This window comes from Thunnus maccoyii, chromosome 1, assembly GCF_910596095.1.
Source record: "Thunnus maccoyii chromosome 1, fThuMac1.1, whole genome shotgun sequence".
Classification (NCBI taxonomy): Eukaryota; Metazoa; Chordata; class Actinopteri; order Scombriformes; family Scombridae; genus Thunnus; species Thunnus maccoyii.
Window position 1 is genome coordinate 37146142 of NC_056533.1, and position 21709 is coordinate 37167850.

Below are 21709 nucleotides of genomic sequence, written 5' to 3' on the forward strand. Positions count from 1 at the left end.
AGGTTTCTCACAGCTTTCATGTGAAAGGACACTTAACAAGCCTATTGATTCAGCGCTATTTACGTGTTTTCTTCCTTGTAAATTTAACTCGATAAGCTTTAGACTGACTTCACATAATCATGGAGGCCTACTCAGTAGATTTGTTACCTGAAACTTTTCATTTAAAATTCAAAGAAATAACCACTGGAGTGAAATTACTGTAATTAATCTATTTAGGGGAAAAACAAGGAAGGTGCATTTACTCAAGTACTGTACTTAAGTACGAGATTGACGTACTTTGATGCCACTTTATACTTCCACTCCACTACATTTCAGAGGGAAATATTGTACTTTCTACTCCACTACATTTATTTGACAGCTTTAGTTACTTTTCAGATGAAGATTTGACACAATGGATAATATAACAAGCTTTTAAAATACAACACATTGTTAAAGATGAAACCAGTGGTTTCCAACCTTTTTGGTTTTTGACGTCTTACAAAAAGCAGTGTGTAGTCGGGGTCACATTTCACATGTCTATGAGTTGTTAACAGCTCCAACAAATAGTGATTTTTCCCTCTAAACTTCTCACATGCTTTCATTTCAATAAATGTTCAAATGATCCAATATTTCAGCAAAAATCAAAGATTAGAGAAAAAGTCCAAAAACTGAAAACAGATTTATGTATCAGAACTTTGTTTTTTCTTCTTTCCTCTCCCATTAAGAGCCTGATGGTTTTGACAATGGCTTGAACTGCCACCCTGGCTGTAAGAATGTGATGCAGGAAAAAGGCACTTGTCAAGATACTTCTATTTTGCATTTGTTTCAAATGTAATGCTATTTTTTTCATTACAAATGATAACATCAGCTTAACAATTTGAGTGAAAAGTTCTTTGAAATGAATCTTTGAAAAAAGTACACGAATTTCAGAATATCTTAGTATTTAGTATGTCCTCCTTTTGCTTTAGTGACAGCATGCACTTGAGCTGGCACGGACTCCACAAGTTTGTGCAAAACCTGATGACCCATGCGATCCCAGAATGATCTGACAATGTTCCAAAGAGCTTCTGTGATGTCACAGAATACTTGGCTTTCTCAGGTCAGGCGACTGTGGAGGAAAGTCCATGACAGTCAGGACACATTGGTCTTCTTTGGTCTTCAAGTAGTTCTTGCAAAGCTTTGAAGGGTGTTTGGGTTCATTATCCTGCTGCAGTATGAATCCTTCTCCACAAAGATGCAAACCAGAGGGTCCAGTGTGTCTCTGAAGAATGGAGTGCTACTTCTCCTTGGTCAGGGTGAAGTCAAAGTGCAGGTATCCATCTCCAGAGTAGGCAAAACACCCTCGGACTTGAATATTCCCACCACCATGTTTCACTGTGGTTTTGATACACTGTGGTATGATTCTCTCTCCTTACATACAGACTTCTGTTACTGCTATAGATCTCAAACTTGGATTCATTAGTAAATAGGACTTTTTCCAGCCATCCACTGTGAAATGCCGGTATTTGTTTGCCCACCCCAAGTGTTTGGCCTCGTTTCCCCTCCTGAGAAGTGGTTTAAAAACTGCTACTCGTCCTCTGAGGCCACTACAGACTACTGTCTTTTGACAGTACTTTTGCTAATTGGAGTTTTGTGCTCTTTATTTAGCAAATTCTGTATCTGTGATGAAGTTGCTTTTCTATCTCTCGGGGAATAAAGCTTAATGTATTGATCTTCTGATGATGTGGTCACTTTTGGTCTGCCAGATGCTTTGGATACAACTAATCCAGTTTCTGCAAAGTGTTTTAGAGCTTCATGCACTGCCCTACAAGAAACCTTTAGTCTAGCCATGATTGGATGCTGAAAGAACTTCTCTTTGCTTAGAATAACAGTTTGACTTCTGACACTGATGCCATGTTTCCCACTATCACAATGCTACTTACTAAGCAATGATCTGCTAGAAACTTGAGGCACAGCCATATTTACAACCGGTGAACACTGGCTGCAGTTTGAGTTACTTGAACAAGCCTCTGATGAGTCGACGAATCTAAAAAAAAAGCTACTGTATGCACAGATCCAAAATAAATACAGGAGTGTATGAATCACAAGTTTCAAAAGAAAGCAAACAAGGACTGCTATGGTGAGAAGATAAATAAACATGGGAGATAACAGCAGTGTGTTGGACTTACTGGCAGTATTTCTTACATGACAGCTTTGATCCCCTGACTTGAAAAAAATGTGAAGCGAAAAGAAGGTGTACCTGTCATCACCTGTCAAGCTGGTCAAACTTGAGCAGGGGTTTAAGTATGTTATGACAACAGCAGCCTTCTCTGTACCTCCCAGTACAATGACTACTGTTCTTCTATTAAACTAAGAGATATGAAGCTGAATCTGCAAGAAAGTGACTGAATCCAATAGGTGTAGATTTTGCACATTCCATCACCTGTCAAGCTGACCAGGAGCACTGAGCTCATCATCTAAAGCTCCTGCTAAAATGTGTATGATGCTGCTGATCCAATTCGGAAAAACAGAAAAAAAAAGCAAATCATGTCTGCCTTGATTGCACAATAACACTGGACTGTGAAGAGTAATGTTGAAAGACTGGTTATTATAGGAAGAGGAGGGTGTATTGTTATTGTAATGTATACCACTTGACTAATGTAGTGGTTTCAATTGCCTAAGGAGTATTTATCAAAAATGTTTTATTCACGCAAGTTGCACAGAACACAATAGAGTTAGGTGTGTTGATGTGGGGTGGACGGATCTTTCCCTCTCTCACAGCCAACCACGATCAGAAAGGTAACATGAAGTAAAACTGATTAAAAAAATCAAAAATTCCTCTTAAAGTCCCCCTCCACTCAAACTTGTTTTTTTCTAATTGTTCTAACAGTTTAATGTTTGAGCTTCACTGTACAGTGTGATGTATGTGCAGACTTTGACACTGGAAGGCTTTTTTCACATTCATCTGCTGAAAGTGGACATTTTCTCTGTGCTCATTGAAAACGAGAGTTATGAATGTAACTAAGGTTCTATGAATTCTGGATGACCGCCAGAGTCGGTATGAAACACCTGGATAATATGCATCACACATCTGCACAGGAGGTAGACATAATACCAACAAAGTCATGCATGTGTCCTGGAGCAGGCGACCTGATAAAAGGGTCTGGCACTCAGCAGTCGTGTCCTACAGAATCTTCTCAAGACTCCGAGTGATGATGAACATCCAGAAACAGCAGTGACAGCAGCAGTGGAGGGACCGCCAAGATGTAAGTGAAGAGGAAGGGCCTTAATCTGGGCAAACTCAGAGGCCAATGTGTCCACTTTAAGAACCATCACACTTCTGTTTCTTCTTAGCATTGGAGGTGCCACCCTGTGTGTGCCTGAGGTGTTTAGAACCTGAAGGGGGGCTGAGTGCAGGGGTTCCTGCCAGTTTCAGCAATGCCACTGTCAAACCTGGCCAACCTCGTGGTCCTCTCTGCAAACAGCATATAGCTACAAATAATGCAAGCATTTGTATGTTAGTGCCTGCTGAGGGTGTTCAATGCCGAGACATGATGGATATCTGGCCATCTTCTGGACTGACAAGGACCAAGCAGGAGGAGGTTCAAACAGAGAGCATAATCGCTGTGATGCTAGCGATGTAGCAGTAGAGTGAGAAACACTCAGCTACAAATCCAGTCTCTGCTAGAGTCGCTGGTAATTCACACGGGTCATCCTGGTAGGTGTAATTGCATGTAATTACTGTCACTGCGTTAAATCAGTAGCCAAGGAGTGAAACAAAACTTCCTCTGCTCTGATTCCCTAACCATCGACACAACTATCATAATGAGATGAACAGCGAGACTGGTCGGTAAAGTATAAAACCTACAAGCTAATACAGCACATGATAGCAATGGAGGCACTAAGCAGGTAAGCTAGCAAGGTATGTCTGCCGGGGAAATAAAGTTGGCTACTTACTTGGAAAAGTCCAATGCTTTGTGGTAAGAGTTTCGGTAAAATTCCTGGCGGAGATGAGCACTGGCTATGCAGCTTCTGGAGGACGGAATCGTAGCTCCAATCGATAGGTTACAAGGCAACTGGCATAAGCTGTACAGTGCTGGTGCTAGCTAATGCTAACAACATACAAGACCTGCAGGTTTAGGTGAGAAGATGAAAGGAGACGACTGCTGGGTACCAGGCCCCTTTATCAGGTTCCTTGCGTCATCCAGATCACATATGTGACTTTAAACAGAGGCTCTGTTTAGAGTGTGACGATCTCAATCCAGCAGCACACTTTACTGCAATCTTGGTGTCAAGAATGAGTGTGCCTCACGCCGTTTGCCACTCACCTGCTCAGACCAGGTCGAAAGCTTGGTGCACATATGTTCCATAACATTTTGTCACTTTATTTGGTTAAACCCATACACATAAACTTCTCTGAAATCACACTTTTTTCATGTTTTGCTTGTCTTTAAACTTTCCAGACTGTTTGTGTTTTCGTCAAGACTGAATAAAGATTACAACAGCCAGCATCCTATACTGACGGACTTTCCTTTACCAAGGCCTTATGAGGCTTCAGCAGTCTGAGTTAGTCATATCAAGTGGATATCTGCCACATTTACAGTCTTATTAGCATCAAATTCCCTCTTTGTGTTTCCTCGGACAGTGTTTCCCTGTTGAGCTGCGGTGGAAGTATAGTAACAAAAAGAGGGACTTAAACTGAAAAGACTGTAACGTTGAAAGATATCTACTTGCTTTGACTTTTTTGGACGACTGAAGCTTCATATTAGCTTCAGATAAACTTTTAAAAACATTTTTGTACAGAGGGAGGACTCTGGATTCTGTCCCCAATCACTTACATTGTAAGTGCATTATGATATGTTTTTCAGGTTTTTCAAGTTTTTCCTCTAGTGTTCAAATTTGCTTAATGCAGCTTTAAGTTGCATTTCCACCAAAACGAAACTGACATTCTTTCCATTGTTCTGTGAACCTGTCCATTACTGCAGACAAGCGCCTCATAAAAAGTAGACAATGCTGCTGCTTCAATAACAAACTAATTAAATAGACTAACTAAACAGAAACAAAAAGCAAAATACCTCTGCCTTAACTGCCCAGTAACATGTAGCTGTAAATAGAAATGTAGAAAGGCTGGTTGTTATAGGAACATGAGGGTGTACTATTATTGTTATGAATTCAAGTTGACTGATATAGTTGTAACTATTGCCTGAAGAATAAGGTATCAAAAGTGTTTCATTCACTAAAAGTTCTCATTTAAAGGAAAAAAACTGCTAATAATCAAGGGGACTAATCATAATGTAAATACAGCATTTTATTGACTTTATGGTCAAACTGGTAAACAAAACTACAAAATAAACAGTCATGAATAATTTAATGCTTGTCATTGTTTGAAAACTCATGTTTCTGTATGTATTTTATTGTTGAGTATTTTAAAGTTGAGGAACAGTAATTTCAAATTAGCTTAGGCGATAGACACAGTAGTATGTGGCACTGTCTCATGCTATGTGTATGTCCCTATACAAATAAACATTTAATAAATGACATAAACTGAAAGCAGGAACCCAACAGAAAACATTTGAGTATATCTGAAAAATGGCCTGCATTAATTTCTTATGACCATCATATAGATGTTTGGATTTCATGCAAAAAATACTGTACATACACATACCTGTATTTTTTTTTTAAATAGACCCCCCAGAGAACAAAGGATGTACAACTGAAAACTGAAAAGTGAATTTATTAGCTGCAGATATACAGTACATCTGTGCACATTCATAAACCTTGCAGTTCAGTAAACAAGAGAAAAAAATAAACTGAGTCAGAATGGTGAAATGAATGTGTGTCATCCATAATGAGTCATCCCATCACCTGTCAAACTGGACAAACATCTAATCAGGATTATTGTTCCTCAGCTCAGTGCAGAGGAGCTCAGTATTAAAAGTACATGTAAATACACATAATGCTGCCTACATGTACATCGTGCTACTAAGAGAAAAACAAAAAGCAAAATACTGTAAAAAACATAGAAAGGCAGGTTGTTATAGGAAGAGTAAGGCATATTATCACTGTTAGAAATACCTTTTGACTGATGTAGTTGTCACAGTTGCCTGAAAAATAATGTATCAAAAATGTTTAATTCACTAAAGTTTCTCATTTAAAAAAAAAAAAAAAGCAACCAGTCATTATTTATCAGTATTTCATGTGACATTACATGAATATTTGAAAGTTGGCAAACAATCAAGCAGGAACCAAAATATAACAAATTTCAGCACTTTTTTGACAGAAAACCGCAATTTTGACATTTTCACTTCCCATGGTTAGAAAAGGTTTATACTTGCAAAATAATTGGAACAGTTGAAAACTGTCATCCAAAGGTATTACAGTGGGAATTGTGTACAAATGTGCCACACAATGACAGAACATTGATTGGGGTTAAGTTTCAATTTCTTAGTTATTTGTGATAAGAATAGTATGCCTCCATGTTATCAGCAGTTCACGAGAAAAGCTATTGCATCACCTAACTATCATTTTTGATTTGTTATACTTTGACGTAGTTGAATAGTTAGGTTTATTTGTTCACTAAAACCAGTTTTTCAGCTGGCCTATTGTTCTGAAACATAGTGCGCATACCAGGGTATTTGGCAGGACTGTCACCATTTTCTGCAGACACCCTATACCTGTATATAAAGATGCTGCAGGTGGATGTGAGAGGCAGAGAATCTGGAGACAGAGGTGAGTCTGGTGCATCATGGCTTCCACACTGATGCTCCTGCTTCAGCTGCTGCTGGTCTCACTGGCGTCTGCTTCTCATCACTTTGGGGGAACTGTGACCTTCAGCTACAAAGGAAGAAACCCTGATGGAAGTTTTAAGGTGAGAAATTTAAACTTAATATGCAACATGCATTATGGATAATGTGTGAATTTCTTAGTTTCATATACTGGAAATCACTTAACTTTTCACTTTATTACAATTTATTGTTTTCCTTTTATTACTCTATTTTACCATCATTTTTAAAAAATCTTCTTTTGTAAAGTTTCTTTAAGTACAATGAGAAGCGCTGTATAAAATTATTGCATTTATTATTTTTACTTTGCCATGGCTTTATTGATAAATATCTTCATTTTTGAGAGAGTAAAAATCCCCCATCACACTGATATTGCTTCCATGCTGTATGTATGTGCTTTTTTATTTTTCAACTCATCATGGGTAAGAACCTCAAAACCTTTTAAGAAAACATAAAAGGTTGTTTTTTTTTATCCTATTCTACAGGTGGATGTTCGAAACAGGGCAACCTATGATGGCTGTCAGTACTCCCACTACTGGCGCTGTTACTCCGGCAACTGTGGCTCCGATGTCAAAAGTCAGAGAGGCATACTTGACAGGAGTACAAATGCACCACGATCTAACAGGCAATGGTGTGAAACTGAAACAGTGTTGACAAAACGTATCACAAATGACAAACCTTTCCAAATGAGGTAAGCTTTTTTAATTAAGTCATATAATACTGTTCTTAATATCTATTCATTGAGTAAAGTTCATGGAGCATCATATTCCTATTTAAACTCATCCAGTTGCACATAATTGTATATTTTGTGGCTCTGCTTATCAAAAAATTAGCAACCCAATCGCCAGAATAAAATGTTGGCATTGTATGTTTCTGCAAACCACGGATACATTGAATGTCTAAGTTTCAGTGTTGGCCATTATCAGTTGAATAATTATGTTTTATACCTATGTTGACAGGTCTGGTTAGGTTTAGGCACAAAAAACACTAAGTTAGGGAAAGATCATGGTTTGGATTCAAATAAAAAAAGTAGATAAAATAAAAACAGCTGCAAATGTCCCGACATCGCACTGAAAACACCCGGTTTTGTCGGTTGAAACGGGAAGTGGTCATTGGTTTCGAGGTGGTCTTGAACCGTGCTCTCTGCTGATTTCCAAACTCCCTAGCCATCCACCGACCCATCATCCTCCTGATAAGAAATTCAGCTCATATAGATCTCATGTGAATACCTTCACTTTAGAAATGTTGAAATGTTTGCAGAAATGTATAATGCCAATGTTTTATTCTGGTGACCAGGCTGAAAATGAGTGGTTATTAGATGCAGTACTTCAAGAGTGTTTGTTTCCACACCTACCAGTGCATATAGCTGCTGTTGGATCCCAACACGTAACTCTGTTCGGCATTGGAACCTACTGACTTATGTGGATTTGGGAACAAGATCTGACACCGGGGAGCCAAACAGGTCACCAGACATTGCCATTCTGCCTTTCCTACGGTAAGTCTCTTGCAGTTAGAGTGAAACAGTATCCTCTAATCATCAGAAACTGTAGAATTTGAAATTGTCCTTCTTTGGCGCCCTCCAGTGGTTGTACTGAGAAAGACACTGTCACAAATGGCCACACAAGTCCAAAAAGACTGAAATGAATGTGCTGAAAGCATCATAGCCCTCACACATTTTCACACAAACTGTTTCTGATGTCTACGAACAAGAACACATGTCATCAGAATAATCTGGAAAATGATAATATCCCATAAAAATCAGTGGCTTTAAATTAATTTATTAATTGAATAATGAGAGTGTTCACTTATTTTGACCATTTGTAGTGCTTAGCACAAAACATGGGGGGAAAAATGGAAAAGCAAATTTCATGTTGGGAAGAGCCACAGCCTTCACAAAAAGAAAACAATTAACAAATACTTTACCTGGAGGAACAAAGCAATTTTCCTCTCTTTTCATTATGAATTGCAGTAGAAGTGTTTCTGTGATTCTACATGTAACAAATTATGAACTCTACTATACCACTACCAGCATTTTGCTTTATACTTTTTAATTTTGTGAAGCACATTGTATTGTATCTTTTTGTATGAAATGTGCTATATAAATAAAGTGTGATTATTTTTATTACTGTATTACTGCATTTGCTGTTTTTCATTTCTGGTTATCCTGACGTGCATGTTTGAAATTCTGATGATGATGATTTGATCCTTTTGTTTAAAGTTAAAAAGCCATCACTAACTCATGTTAATGTGCATATTCAAGAGTTCCTCAGAACTGCCCACGAACATACAGGCTGATGTCCTTTGATCCTGATGGTGACAAAGTTCGATGCAGATATGGAAATATTAGAGGTGCAGAGTGCAGCACATGCGACCAACCGTCAGGCTTCCACTTAGATCAGGTTAGTTGAAAAATCAATTTAATAATATATTGTACAGTAACGGACTGATATTTTGCCTCAATCAACTGGTAAATGTTCACATTTTTAGGGTTCTTGCACATTACACTACCACTACGCCAATGCCGACCCCAGAGTTTATGGATTTGAATTGGTGGTGGAAGACTTCCCACGACGGCCGATCACACTGGCCTACACAGACGGATCCCGTTCCTCCAGATCTCCACTGACTGTGAGGAGAAAGAGACAAGCCTTTTGGCATTCTATAACCACACCCTCACCCACAGCCCCATTGTGGTGGTGGTGGCATTCTACAACCACAGCACCAGCCGCAACCGCAGCCCCATGGGGGTGGTGGTGGCATTCTACAACCGCAGCACCAGCCACAACCACAGCCCCATGGTGGTGGCGGCAGCAATCTACAACCACTACTGTAACACCAGCACCAGCCACAACCGCAGCCCCATGGTGGTGGTGGTGGCATTCTACAACCGCAGCACCAGCCGCACCTGCACCCACAACCCCATGGTGGTCGTGGTGGCATTCTACACCCGCAGCACCAACCGCACCTGCACCCACAACCCCATGGTGGTGGTGGTGGCATTCTACACCCGCAGCACCAACCGCACCTGCACCCACAACCCCATGGTGGTGGTGGTGGCATTCTACACCCGCAGCACCAACCGCACCTGCACCCACAACCCCATGGTGGTGGTGGTGGCATTCTACACCAGCAGCACCAACCGCTCCTGCACCCACAACCCCATGGTGGTGGTGGCATTCTACACCCGCAGCACCAACCACAACCACCCCACCGTACACTACAACCACAGGACTCCCGTACGCCACCACTCCTCCCCTCAGCAAACTACCTTTGCAGTTCTCTTTGCTTGGTAAGTCAGGTTTTACTCCTCATAACTGTCTGATTATATTTTTCATGAGTCAATCAACTAAATCACATTGAGCAAAAAAATTGTGGTTGCAGTGACCTCAAAATGGGTTGAGACCATGTTGCAGCTCTGGCAAGGCCTTAATGTGTGATATTTACGAAGGCCCGTAGCAAGGATTTTAGAAATAGTGAGGTCAGGAGTCCAAGTCTAAAAAAACTATTAATAATTACATTTTTGACACTATATCTGTTCTGTTATTCCTAATCAAAACTATTCAGTTTTATGGCCTGTAATTTTGTTTCCCAACATGAGGGTCTCATAAAGGAACACTCAATACTTTAAAAGAGTACTCTCTTTTAGCATTGCACTCCTATAATGTTATCCAACTAACAATGGACGATTTGGAAAAAGAGGATCAAAATCAATGCAGCAAAAATCAATTTTTTATTCCAATCATTCTTTTTCCTTGTCAAAACCTGGCACCTACATTTACCCACAATACAACTGAAACCACTGACTGTTTATTTGGAGACTTGAGGGTATTATGCTAGTAGCAGCTAATGTAGCCTGGAGCTGCTAGTCTCAAGCAAGGATGAGAAGTGGACTACAGAGGTCTGGATTTTTTTCATTTTTAGACTTGTAGTCTTCAGCCCCAATCGACTCTGACTCAAGTGACACCTAATGAAAGACACTTGCTGTGACATCACTAGATGCCTTGGTGTGGCCAAACTGCAAAAGCTTGAAAGTTTTGACCCATAAAGAGCAGCACAGGGGCAGTTTTCTGACAAGTATTGAGTACATGTTGCAATTTAGAATTAAAAATTGATCTCTTTCTTAACTCCAGTGGACCCACCTGCTCCCTCATGTCAGGAGGGAGAGTACCTGCCAAGGTTTGTGAATCCAACACCCCAAAATGGAGAACGCATCCATGCAGAGGTCAACAAAGAAGTGGAGATCAGAGTGAAAGCACAAGCTAGATACTCAACGTAAGTGAGAACCAAAGTGATCAATGTGACAGCAAAACATTCTCACCAATAACATCAGTAATCACGAGGAAATCTCTGGTTTCTTTGTTTTTTTTCCATACAGAATACATGATATCATCATTAGTGGGCCAATGAACATCAGCAAACACAGGACCACACATGACGAGTTTGTCATTAGGTGGACGCCTATTCCAGAGGACTTGGGAGATCATTATCCGATCTGCTTTGCTGTTGAATCATTCACAGGGTGAGCCTTGGATTAATTTCTTCTATGTTTGCATTAGTATGTTTGTGTAAAACTATTAACTATTTTACATATTTTGCAGGTCTGCTGTAACCGCCAGTCAAAGAACATCCCGTCACCAACACCATTACCACCCCACCCCATCTTCACAGTAAGTGACATTTCTCTGTGTTTGGTGTTTTGTAAAGTATGTCATCAATAAGGTAGAATGCACCTCTCATGTTGTGACTGTAAAATGAAAATTGAAGAAAGCTATGATAAAAGATGGAACCTATCAAATTGCTAAGATTCAAAATAATTAAACAAGCAAATATGTATAAAAAGTTAAATCTAAAATTCAAAGGTAATAGTATCTGTATTTTCAGTTTTTTCAATTTTCAAGATTTCATAATTGTAAGAATAGACTCAAAAAATTGCAAGCTAGATTAAATAGAGTTTTGTCCAGCCATCAGTTTAATGAATACAAAAATATTCACACCATCCACCATATATATCTTTATACCATATCTTTATTCTCTAATTAGAGTATCTTATTAAAGTTACCTAAAATATACACTTTTGCAAGTTTGATTGTATTTAAGAGACAACAAATAACAATAACATATGGCATTACTCCTCTCAGTTAAAGTGTTAAATCAATGTTCACCAATGCTTTTCAGGTCCGGCATCTATCAGTCTGAGATGAGGTGCGTTTTGGTGGACGTTAAGAAGGAGGAAGGTGAGTCAAAGGCCTACTTCAATGTCAAGATTTTGTAGTGTAACTACATCTGCAATGGTGTATATTTTCACCAAATATATTACCTGCTAAATGCTATACATACGTTTTCAAATGTAGGCCCTGTTGCTGGTGTAATATGCACAACATGCAGTTTTCAGCATAACGTCGGAACAAAATGGTTAAAAAATATTTCCCTTGCTCTAGTTAAAACCAACGTGATCTGCACTGAGTCCACAATGACAGTAGAGGTTGAGAAATCTTCACTCTCTGGACTCCATGAGGATCATCTGCAGCTCAGTGATCCCACCAACACCGCCTGCAGCCTCCAACACCACTCAAACAGCACACACGTCATCGCTGTCATCCCCCTCAACGCCTGCGGCACTCAGCTCGAGGTAATGAAGGGTCATTGGTTTCATTATATGCTGTTTGTGATTTCTGGAGCTGCTTTGAGGACTGAATAAATAACTTTTTACTCTGCAGGAGGATGAGGACAACCTCATTTTCAAGAATGAAATCACAACGGTTGACAACCACAGAGACCTGATCACCAGGAAACACCAGCTGGAAGTGGAGTTCTACTGCCAGTACCCCAAACAGGGAAATGTGACACTGGGTTTCACTGCACACAGGAAGAATGTCACAGTGTGGGAGAAGGGCTTCGGCACATTCACCTACCAGTTTGAGTTCTACCAAACCAATCAATTCCGAACCATGATCAATCCAAATTCATACCCTCTGGAGTATGACGTAGGGAGCAGGGTCTACATGGAGATTGAGGCCTCCTCTTCAGTCAACAACACTGAGCTGTTTGTGGAGTCCTGCTGGGCTGCACCGTATGATAACCCCAACTACTGGCCAACCTACTCCATCATTGAAAATGGGTAGGCATGAGTACACACCCTAATGGTGGCAGAGGAAATAGCAGAACCCTCATGAGAAGTTTGTATATTCTTCTTGTGTCCAGTATATGTGGGTTTATCCTGGGAGCTCTGGTTTCCTTGCACAGTCCAAAGACATGCAGATTTGGTGAAGTGGTACCTTTAAATTGCAATGAATGTAAGCATGATTGGTTGTCTGTATAAATGGTGACCTGGGTGTACAGTACACCAACCACCAGTACACCACCCACCAGTACGCCACACAATGTGAGCTGGGATTGTCTCCAACTCTCCATCCAGATTGAAATTAAATGTCAATCTATCTTCCACCAGTGTGTTTCTACTTGTAGATAGTTATCTCCCTCTACCTCAGAGGTTTACCTATGTGATATGAACATGTCTTAATGTCCTAATACCTTAAAAATCTCTGCTGTACTTACTTCACCTCTTTGCCATAACCATGTTTCTTTTCCTTATCCTGTAAATACCCTCAATAGCATATTTATATTCTGCCCATATAATAGCTTCCATTGTAAGGCTTGGAGTCACAGACACAAAGTTTCATGTCTCTTTTTGTTGCTTTTGCTAGGTGTAACGTGGACGAGACTGTTAAAATCCATTCCACCGACAATCGGAGACAATTCAGGTTCTGCATGGAGGCCTTCAAGTTCATTGGAATGCATGACCAGGTAAGGAATGAACTATTCAGTTAGACTGGAGCAAATTACTGTGAGAGGTTTTGGTGATATGTCTAAATGCTTAGAAGTGATAGTTTGATACTTTGTGCTATGTGCTTATTTGCTTTTTTGCTAAAAGTCAAATGAGAAGATCAATACTACTCTCATATGAATACAGTAAACAAGAAGCTGGAGCCAGCAGCCAGTTAGCTTAGCTAAGCATAAAGCATAAAGACTGGAAATAGGCGGAAACAGCTAGCCTAGCTCTGTCCAAAGGTTAAAAAAATCTGAGGGGGGGGGGTGTGCCAGACTATTTCTTAGCTAGAATTTTATATTTTTATATTTTGGTTTTTGTGGAGATTAAACAAGTGAGATAAAAGGTGTTAATTATTGAGCTTTTGAGGAGCTAGTAGGTGGATTTTGGTACCTTTGGAAAGAGTCAAACTAGCTGTTTCCAGTCTTAATACTAAGCTAATCTAATCGGCTACTGGTGCCGATTAGCTTAGCTAATTAATTAGCTAATTAGCTTAGCCTCTGTTAACTATGCATAGTTAACAGACAGATGAGAGTAATGTTGATCTTGTCTAACTTGTGGCTAAAAAGCGAGTAAGCGTATTTCCCAAAATGTTGAACTATTTCTTTAAATGAATCCCAATTCCAAATTAACTTTTACATCTAAAAAGTTTTAAAAATGAGCATGTGCCGCTTGACACAAAGTGGAGCAGAGGTTTGGTCTCGTATGTGGGGTCTGAGTACAAACAACTCAGCTATTTGTTCACTTAGCGACACATCAGTATATCTGCTGATATAATGACAACATATCCTGTTATATTCAGGTGTACATCAGCTGCTCAGTCCTGATGTGTGAAGCAGGGAACCCCAACACCAGATGCTCACGGGGGTGCATCAACTCTACACGGTCAGGCAGTCACCACCATCATCATCGCAAGAGAGAGGCCGTCATCCAGAGTGCAAGCCACTTTGTTTCCCAGGGTCCACTGCGCCTAAGGAGATCAGCAGAGAGCACTGAAAACACAGGTATGATTACATGAAACATGAAGTGTTCTCTGAACAGCACAACTGCCTTATTTGTCTGCCTCAAATTCAAATTGTTTCTCTTTTCTCCAGTGACCAACCTGAACCTGAACCTGAACCTGGTATTCATCGCTGGATGTCTTCTAGCAGCTGTTGGCATGATCAGTGCAGTGGTCATGTACAAAGCCAAAATGTCAAAGGTCAAATACCAACCTTTGCCTGTATTTGAAAACTAGGACAGCAGCGTGTGCAGAATACCAATTTCATATTCATTATGTTTGAAATTATAAAGCAATTTTGATCATTTCTGCTATCAAATATTGGATGTTCATGTATCAGAAATAACGGGTGATTTATGTGCACATCTAAATGAATCAATTTTATATTGAAGATTAGGTTCACATTTTTTTCAAATCTATCTTAAAACAATACTCACTTGTTCATTTATACCTTAAAACAGTTTTTGGTTGCTGCCATTGCTCCTCTTGTTCATTCTGGGTGTAAGAGGATCCTTTCCTGAGGTGATTCGATGTATGAAAGGATGGACAGAATCCAGCCCTTGTTCGGTGTAAACATTGCCTCTTAAGTTCAGATGAAGCTTCAGCAGTCTGAGTTAGACAAATTGAGTGGTTATCGTTCAAAATTACAATATTTTTAGTACAAAATTTCCTCTTTGTGCTTCAATGGACAGCGTTTGGTTGCTGAGGCATGAAAATGTATTTCTATACAGAACAAGCACTATGGATTTTGTCTACTGTCACCTATATTGAAATTGTTTTTGAAGAAATCTTTATGTTGCTGGTATTAACAGGAGAAATTGTTGCAGCAAAGAAAAATCTTAAACTATCATTTAACATCCTTAAAAATGTCTACTTTGTATACACTGAAAAATACTCCAGAGAGGAACAAAAAGTGTGTTTGAAACTTGTAACCCAGAAAGTTTTATATTGAGCCACACTGAAAGGATGATCAGCTGGCACTGCAGCTGTTGGGTGATTGTTCATTTGCAGTGGTCAATGCTGTGGGATGTCAAGAAATTTTACCAGAACTTCTACTATTCTGTATTACAGTATGATTTAAAACAATAATCTTGATTGATATGTAATGTGTAATCCTGTTTTATCTGTTATCCAGTTTATCATTTCTATGTCAAATGCTCTCATTACATGAGAAAAAAAAATGAGGAGACCAAAGTCAATCTTGATACTCTTGCTTAATTAATCAATAAAAATATATGCTCTCTTAAATATATGTTCACTTTTGTTCACTTAGATTTTTTGAAATCCATTACTTTTAATAATTTTAAGTTGTTGAACCTCATCACTTTTTATATGTGGACCTACCGTGTATACTGACAATTAATTAACCAACATTCAACAGAATGATAACAACCACAATAGTCCAGTATAAGTAATTGGATATTGTAACTTGTAAAAGTACACAGGAAAATTATCACTATGAATAAGTATTGTTAATGTGAAGACCTTTAAACTTAAGACTAAGAATATTAAAAGTGGCTTATTAAGTTTCAAGCTCTTGCATGTAGCCTGAATCATCACCAATCCTCCATTCACAGACTGCAATCCTGATGTAAAAGCCAATATGAGTGCCATGGAACAATGAATCATTAACACATAATACTCTCTGCCATGGTCCAGGATGGCCAATGTGGTCATTAAGGCTGCAACTATTTATTACTTTCATTATCAATTAATCTTGTGATCATTTTCTTGATTAATTGATCAATTGTGTGGTCTATTAAATGGTGAAAATGCCCATCTAAAGCCCGAGGTGACATCTTAAAATTGCTTGTTTTGTCTCAAAAACACAAAGATATTTAAGTCACTAGGTTATAAAACAGAGGAAATCAGTAAATTGTCACATTGGAGAAGCTGCATTCTGAAAATGTTTGGTAGTTTTGCTTAAAAATTACTTAAACAATTATTCAGTTATAATTTTCAACTAATCATTTACTTATACTGATGACTCATGTTGCCACAATGTAATGAAAAACTAAAGATGATCTTTAAATAATAGGTTAAAGTATTTAACCTATTATTTATTAAAAAGGCAGTAAAGGCAGGCTTTGATTTCAAAAGAACTATAGCAAAATTCTGTGTGACAGAGAGTTAAAAGACCTACAGCCAGTATTGGATAGGTCACTTATCGGTCTGTGGAGTTGCTGTAACTTGCTTGCAGTGTTAAAAGATTGTGAAGTAATTATTTAATGGGTTCTGCAGGTAATTAGTACATTAGTTTATTAAATAAATGGTGTACATTTGCACCTTTGAGAAAGACCTGCATATTAAAATGTCACCATCAGACTGTGATCTGTTTCAGAGATGTAGATTTTCCTACTTTTCAGCCATTACAATTGCAGGTGTAATGTGATTACCTTCAGAATACCTTTCTTCCAAAGTCTGGAATCAAAGTTGGTCAAATTCTGTCAAAATGATTCAGTCTTTATGTTTTACAACCCCTACTGAAGATAATTTCAGTATTTTTGTAAACATCAAAATACTGTTGTCCATCCTGCATTATAAATGCAAGTTTTGGTGCATTCATCACCACAAGATGGCGCAAGTATTCTCTTTACTGTGAGTCCTACGTCAGCATGAATTGTTTTATCAGTAATTTCATCTGCAACAGCTGAATGTAGTTCACTGAAGTTTCCACATCACACTTGTGTAAGTTGTATACTGGAACACAACTGACTCAAAACTAATTGTGATGTTATAAATCATGCTAGGTACACCCCTTAAAGTGAGATTTAAGGTGAGCAAGATAAACGTTCCCCTTACAGCAGATGAATATGAAAACAAACTCTGTACATACATCACTATGCACAGAGAAGAGATCAACATCAAACTAGGAACAAGAAGAAAAACTTTTTGTGTGGAGGGGGGCTTTAATTTCATTAAACCCCAAGTAGCTTCAATGAAAAATGAAAGTCATCAAATTGATACTATTATAAAGTTGCTTTAAAGGAATAGTTTTACACTTTGGGAAATACAATAATTATTAACTTTCCAAAGTTCAAAAATACACTGTTAAGACAATTAGTCAAAAGTTCATCAAATTTATTTGTTTATTTTTCTTTTCAAAACTCACTTGCTTTATCAATTTCAATGGTAGTCAATCATCTATTGCTTTGTGTTTGAGGAGCCTAATACTGGCGTTATTTATGAAATGTCACACAGGAAGGTCCATGGGAGGTGAGGGTTCATGTGAATTTAATGGACTCATGCTTCCAGTTCATCCAGGTGGAAAAAATGCCAACTTTGGTTGAATTATGCTCAAGCCGGCAAACGTGATCCGGTGTGAGACAAAGTAGATAGTCCTGCACAGAAGGAAAACCTAAAACTGCAATAGGATGTGCATCAATGGCTACGTTTTTGTGTGCACAGTAGTGCAATTATGGCCAATAGTGAGATTAAGACATTAGTGCAATTATGCCATTTACATGATTGCAAAGGCGACTCCCTTAAATAATCCCATTTACATATAAACTTAGCACAAAAAGTAAGGAAATTTGTGTTTGTTAGAGTATTTCTTTGTTGTAACAATGCTTCTTGGCAATAAATCTTATACCGTTGGAAAGCCTGTTTATTTCCCTTTTAAATGGTGCCACATTTGTAAGGAACATGCATTTGTGGGATGAGCAGCAGAGCTGAGTATGCGGGCTGCGCCCATGAAAAATTTGCCAAATCTTCTTTGCCAATGCCAAACAGCTTACTCTGCCATTGACTCTTGTTTGGTGTTTGGTGGATTGGGTGATTGAAGTTTGAAGAAACAAGACATATTGGCAATTTAACAATTTATTCATTTAACAAACAGGAGCCTTAGTAGTGTGTGGAAGAACCATACACAGCCACAACAGCCTGGCACCTCCTCCTCATGCTGGTCACCAGCCTGGTCACACACTGCTGTGGGATGGCATCCCATTCTTCAACCAGCATTTGTTGCAAGTCAGCCAACGTGGTTGTGTTGGTCACTCTGGCACGAACAGTACGCCCAAGCTGATTCCACAAGTGTTCAATGGGGTTGAGGTCAGGACTGCTAGCAGGCCATTCCATCCTCTCCACTCCCAAATTCTGGAGGTAGTCTCTGATAAACCCCACTGTGTGGGGACGAGTGCTATCATCTTGGAGGATACACTGTAAAAAAAAAAGAAAGAAGTTATTTCACAGAAATTTACTGTATTATTTTACAGGTTTTTTTTTTTCTACATTAAGTGTACATGCCATAAAAACACCGTAAATTATTTTTATTAAAAATATTCACCATAAAATAAAGGCTGTAATCTGTAAATTAATATAATGGAATATTATATTTTTATTATTTTTTAAAAGGATTTTTCAGTTACTTAATGGTCTTGAATGTTACGTTACATTGAATTCTATGTAAAAATACAAATAATACACATCCTATTACTGAATGTAAAATTAAGGCAACTTTCTGTTTTCTTTATTTTAAATTTAATGTATAAAAAACTAACTGTAACTGCCAAATAACGGTAAAAAAAACCTTTAGTTATTCTACAAAGAATTTTTTTAAAATACAGATATTTACTGTAGACATTATCTGCATTTTTACAGTCCAACTGTTGTAAAATAAAAACAAAAAAAAAATATTGCTAGAATGCTAAATAAATGTATAAATGTGCACAAAAAAAAAGAAAAACATTGCAGAAATACTTTAAAATTACCTAATTTAAATAATGGTTTGTTTTATACAGTATTCTTTTGTAAATTCATAGAATTATCCAATTTATCCTTAAGACTGTCCCATCAAAGCACAAATTTCTGGATGTAAAACACAAAAAATTATGTAAAATTATATTCAAATTATCTTCCTTTAACACCCATTAATGGTATCTTGAGAGCTTTAGGCTTTAATTGTATGTGATTATCTCATCTATTTACAGTAAATTCATGGTAAAAAATATTGGTTTGATACTGTACAAAAAAATAGGATCATGCGAAAATGGCTTACAAAAACATAATTTTAATAATCATTACCTTATATAAACATTATCTGAAAGTAATTACAAGCAAAATTATTGTTATGACCCGGCCTAAGAGAAACCCTGGCGCAACATGAAAATGACACTCCCTCTCCCCAGCTGCCAAAAAAATCACTGACATAACTCCTAACTTAACAGAAACAGGAGGAAAGATATTTTAAAAAAATGCCATCCACCCCCACAGAAACTGGGCTGTAAAATATATTTACAAAGTTATTTACAATACTGTACACAGTGGGTCAGAGAAGCAGAACAACAACAGCAACAACAATAACAATAGATACATGACTAGCAACAGCATGAACAGCTGGGGAAGGACATCCCCACGTCAGTGCGGTCCATGGAGTTTCCTGCGGATGAGAAAGCACAAAGAACTCCGGGGAAGAAGTCAAGTTAGTAACATGCATTAATGGTAAATGAATACATACAGATGGAGAGGAGGAGAGAGGAGCTCAGTGCATCAACGGAAGTCCCCCGGCAGTCTAGGCCTATAGCAGCATAACTAAGTGCTGGTCCAAGGTGAGCTTGGTCGGCCCCTGACTATAAGCTTTATCAAAAAGGAAAGTTTTCAGGGTGTCTGCCCCCCCGGACCAAATCTGGAAGATGGTTCCACAAGAGAGGAGCCTGATAGTTGAAGGCTCTGCCTCCCATTCTACTTTTGGAGACTGTAGGAACCACCAGTAAGCCTGCATTCTGGGAGCGCAGTTTCCTAGTGGGGTAATAGGGTACTATGAGCTCTTAATAGTTACAGAGATCAATGGCATAGAATCAACAGCAAGCATGCCAAAAGTTGTTACAAAAAATAACCAGCAGGTGTCACACTGAGTATATAAAATTAGGACCCAATGTAATAAAATATGATTCACAGAGAGGTTTACAGGTTGGAGGATTATTCTCTATTTTTGGTTTTATCTTCAGTTTTTGAGATATCTGTCTCTGAGTTTTCTGCCACCGTCCCAATACAATGGAGATGCATTAAAACGTGACATTAAGACTTCAATAGTATCACGTCTTTCTAAAAACAATGTCCCCACTTACTCTGGACAATCCACAGGACACATTCTCAACAATTCTGAGTGGAAAGACTTTCTACTAAACTAATCTGACATCTTTTTACAGTATTTTCTGTGGATTATCCACAGTAACAGTCACACTTTCTAGAAAAACACATTGCTGTTGATTTTAATTTAATGTAACTTTTGAGCGCTGTGAGAACCACAAATGAAACTCCATTGAACTGGTGTGGTGACAGACATCTCAAACACTGGGCAAATAAAACCAAAACTATCTCCATGACTACACATATCACAAGAGGTTACTCAGAAAATGTTTTTCTGCAGTTTTGGGTGAACTGGTCCTTTAACAAATAGACCCACTAGACACCAGTAGATGCTGTTAATTTGGCACTGGAGTAAGTTCTTCATGAAATCTGAAGAGGATTAAAGTCTATCTGTTGTATGAATACACAGTGAAACACTGAATCACAGTTCAAAGAGCAAATATTGAGAACAAGAGAGAAGTAGTGAAGTAGTGATAAATTCAGTCTTCTACCACTTGAGGGCACAAGAGTCAAGTCCACCTTGTGTGGAGTCTACACTCTATTGCAGCTTTCTAAATGGAAAATTAAGAGTGTCTGAAATCAGAAACTGCACAGTCTTATTCATATATTAATAACTCCTGTCTGTGTTTGATACAACAAGATGAAAACATGACAAATAGTCTGACGGACAGTTTAAGTGACTCCTTCACCTCTCTGCCTGTCAGTCTCTGTCACTTATTGACTAACGTGTTCAATCTCAACCAGGTGTGTAGACAGTAATGGGTCTGAATGCAGCTCATTTTTGTAGGATACAGCAGAAAGGTCTATATACATACAGTACATTATATACAAACTTTGTATGAAGTTTGGTGTTATTATCATTTATTTTACAATAATCATGAGTCTTATATGTATAATTCAGTAGTGGGGATGACCTATGAGGAGAAGGGAAAAATGCAGTGAGAGTGACAGTTTAGTGATAAAGTGCTGCAGAAAAATAAAATCAAAACTAAAATTTGTAGCTCTGTACTGCAGTTTTTCCTTTATTAGGGCCTGAGCACCTAGTGGTTCGCTCAC

General features: G+C 38.4%; 1 protein-coding gene across 1 annotated transcript; it reads left to right on the forward strand.

Annotated features, from left to right (window-relative positions):
• Positions 1–4736: 4736 nt before the first annotated feature.
• LOC121897946 lies at positions 4737–15801 on the forward strand. The gene is made up of 14 exons (XM_042412762.1): positions 4737–6826; positions 7226–7431; positions 8098–8235; positions 9001–9139; positions 9228–10029; positions 10871–11012; positions 11116–11259; positions 11339–11407; positions 11916–11974; positions 12179–12369; positions 12458–12858; positions 13445–13544; positions 14369–14570; positions 14661–15801. Exons 1-14 carry the CDS (start codon positions 6704–6706, stop codon positions 14801–14803), a joined length of 2859 nt encoding a protein of 952 aa, XP_042268696.1. The 5' UTR covers positions 4737–6703; the 3' UTR covers positions 14804–15801.
• The last annotated feature ends 5908 nt before the right edge of the window (positions 15802–21709 follow it).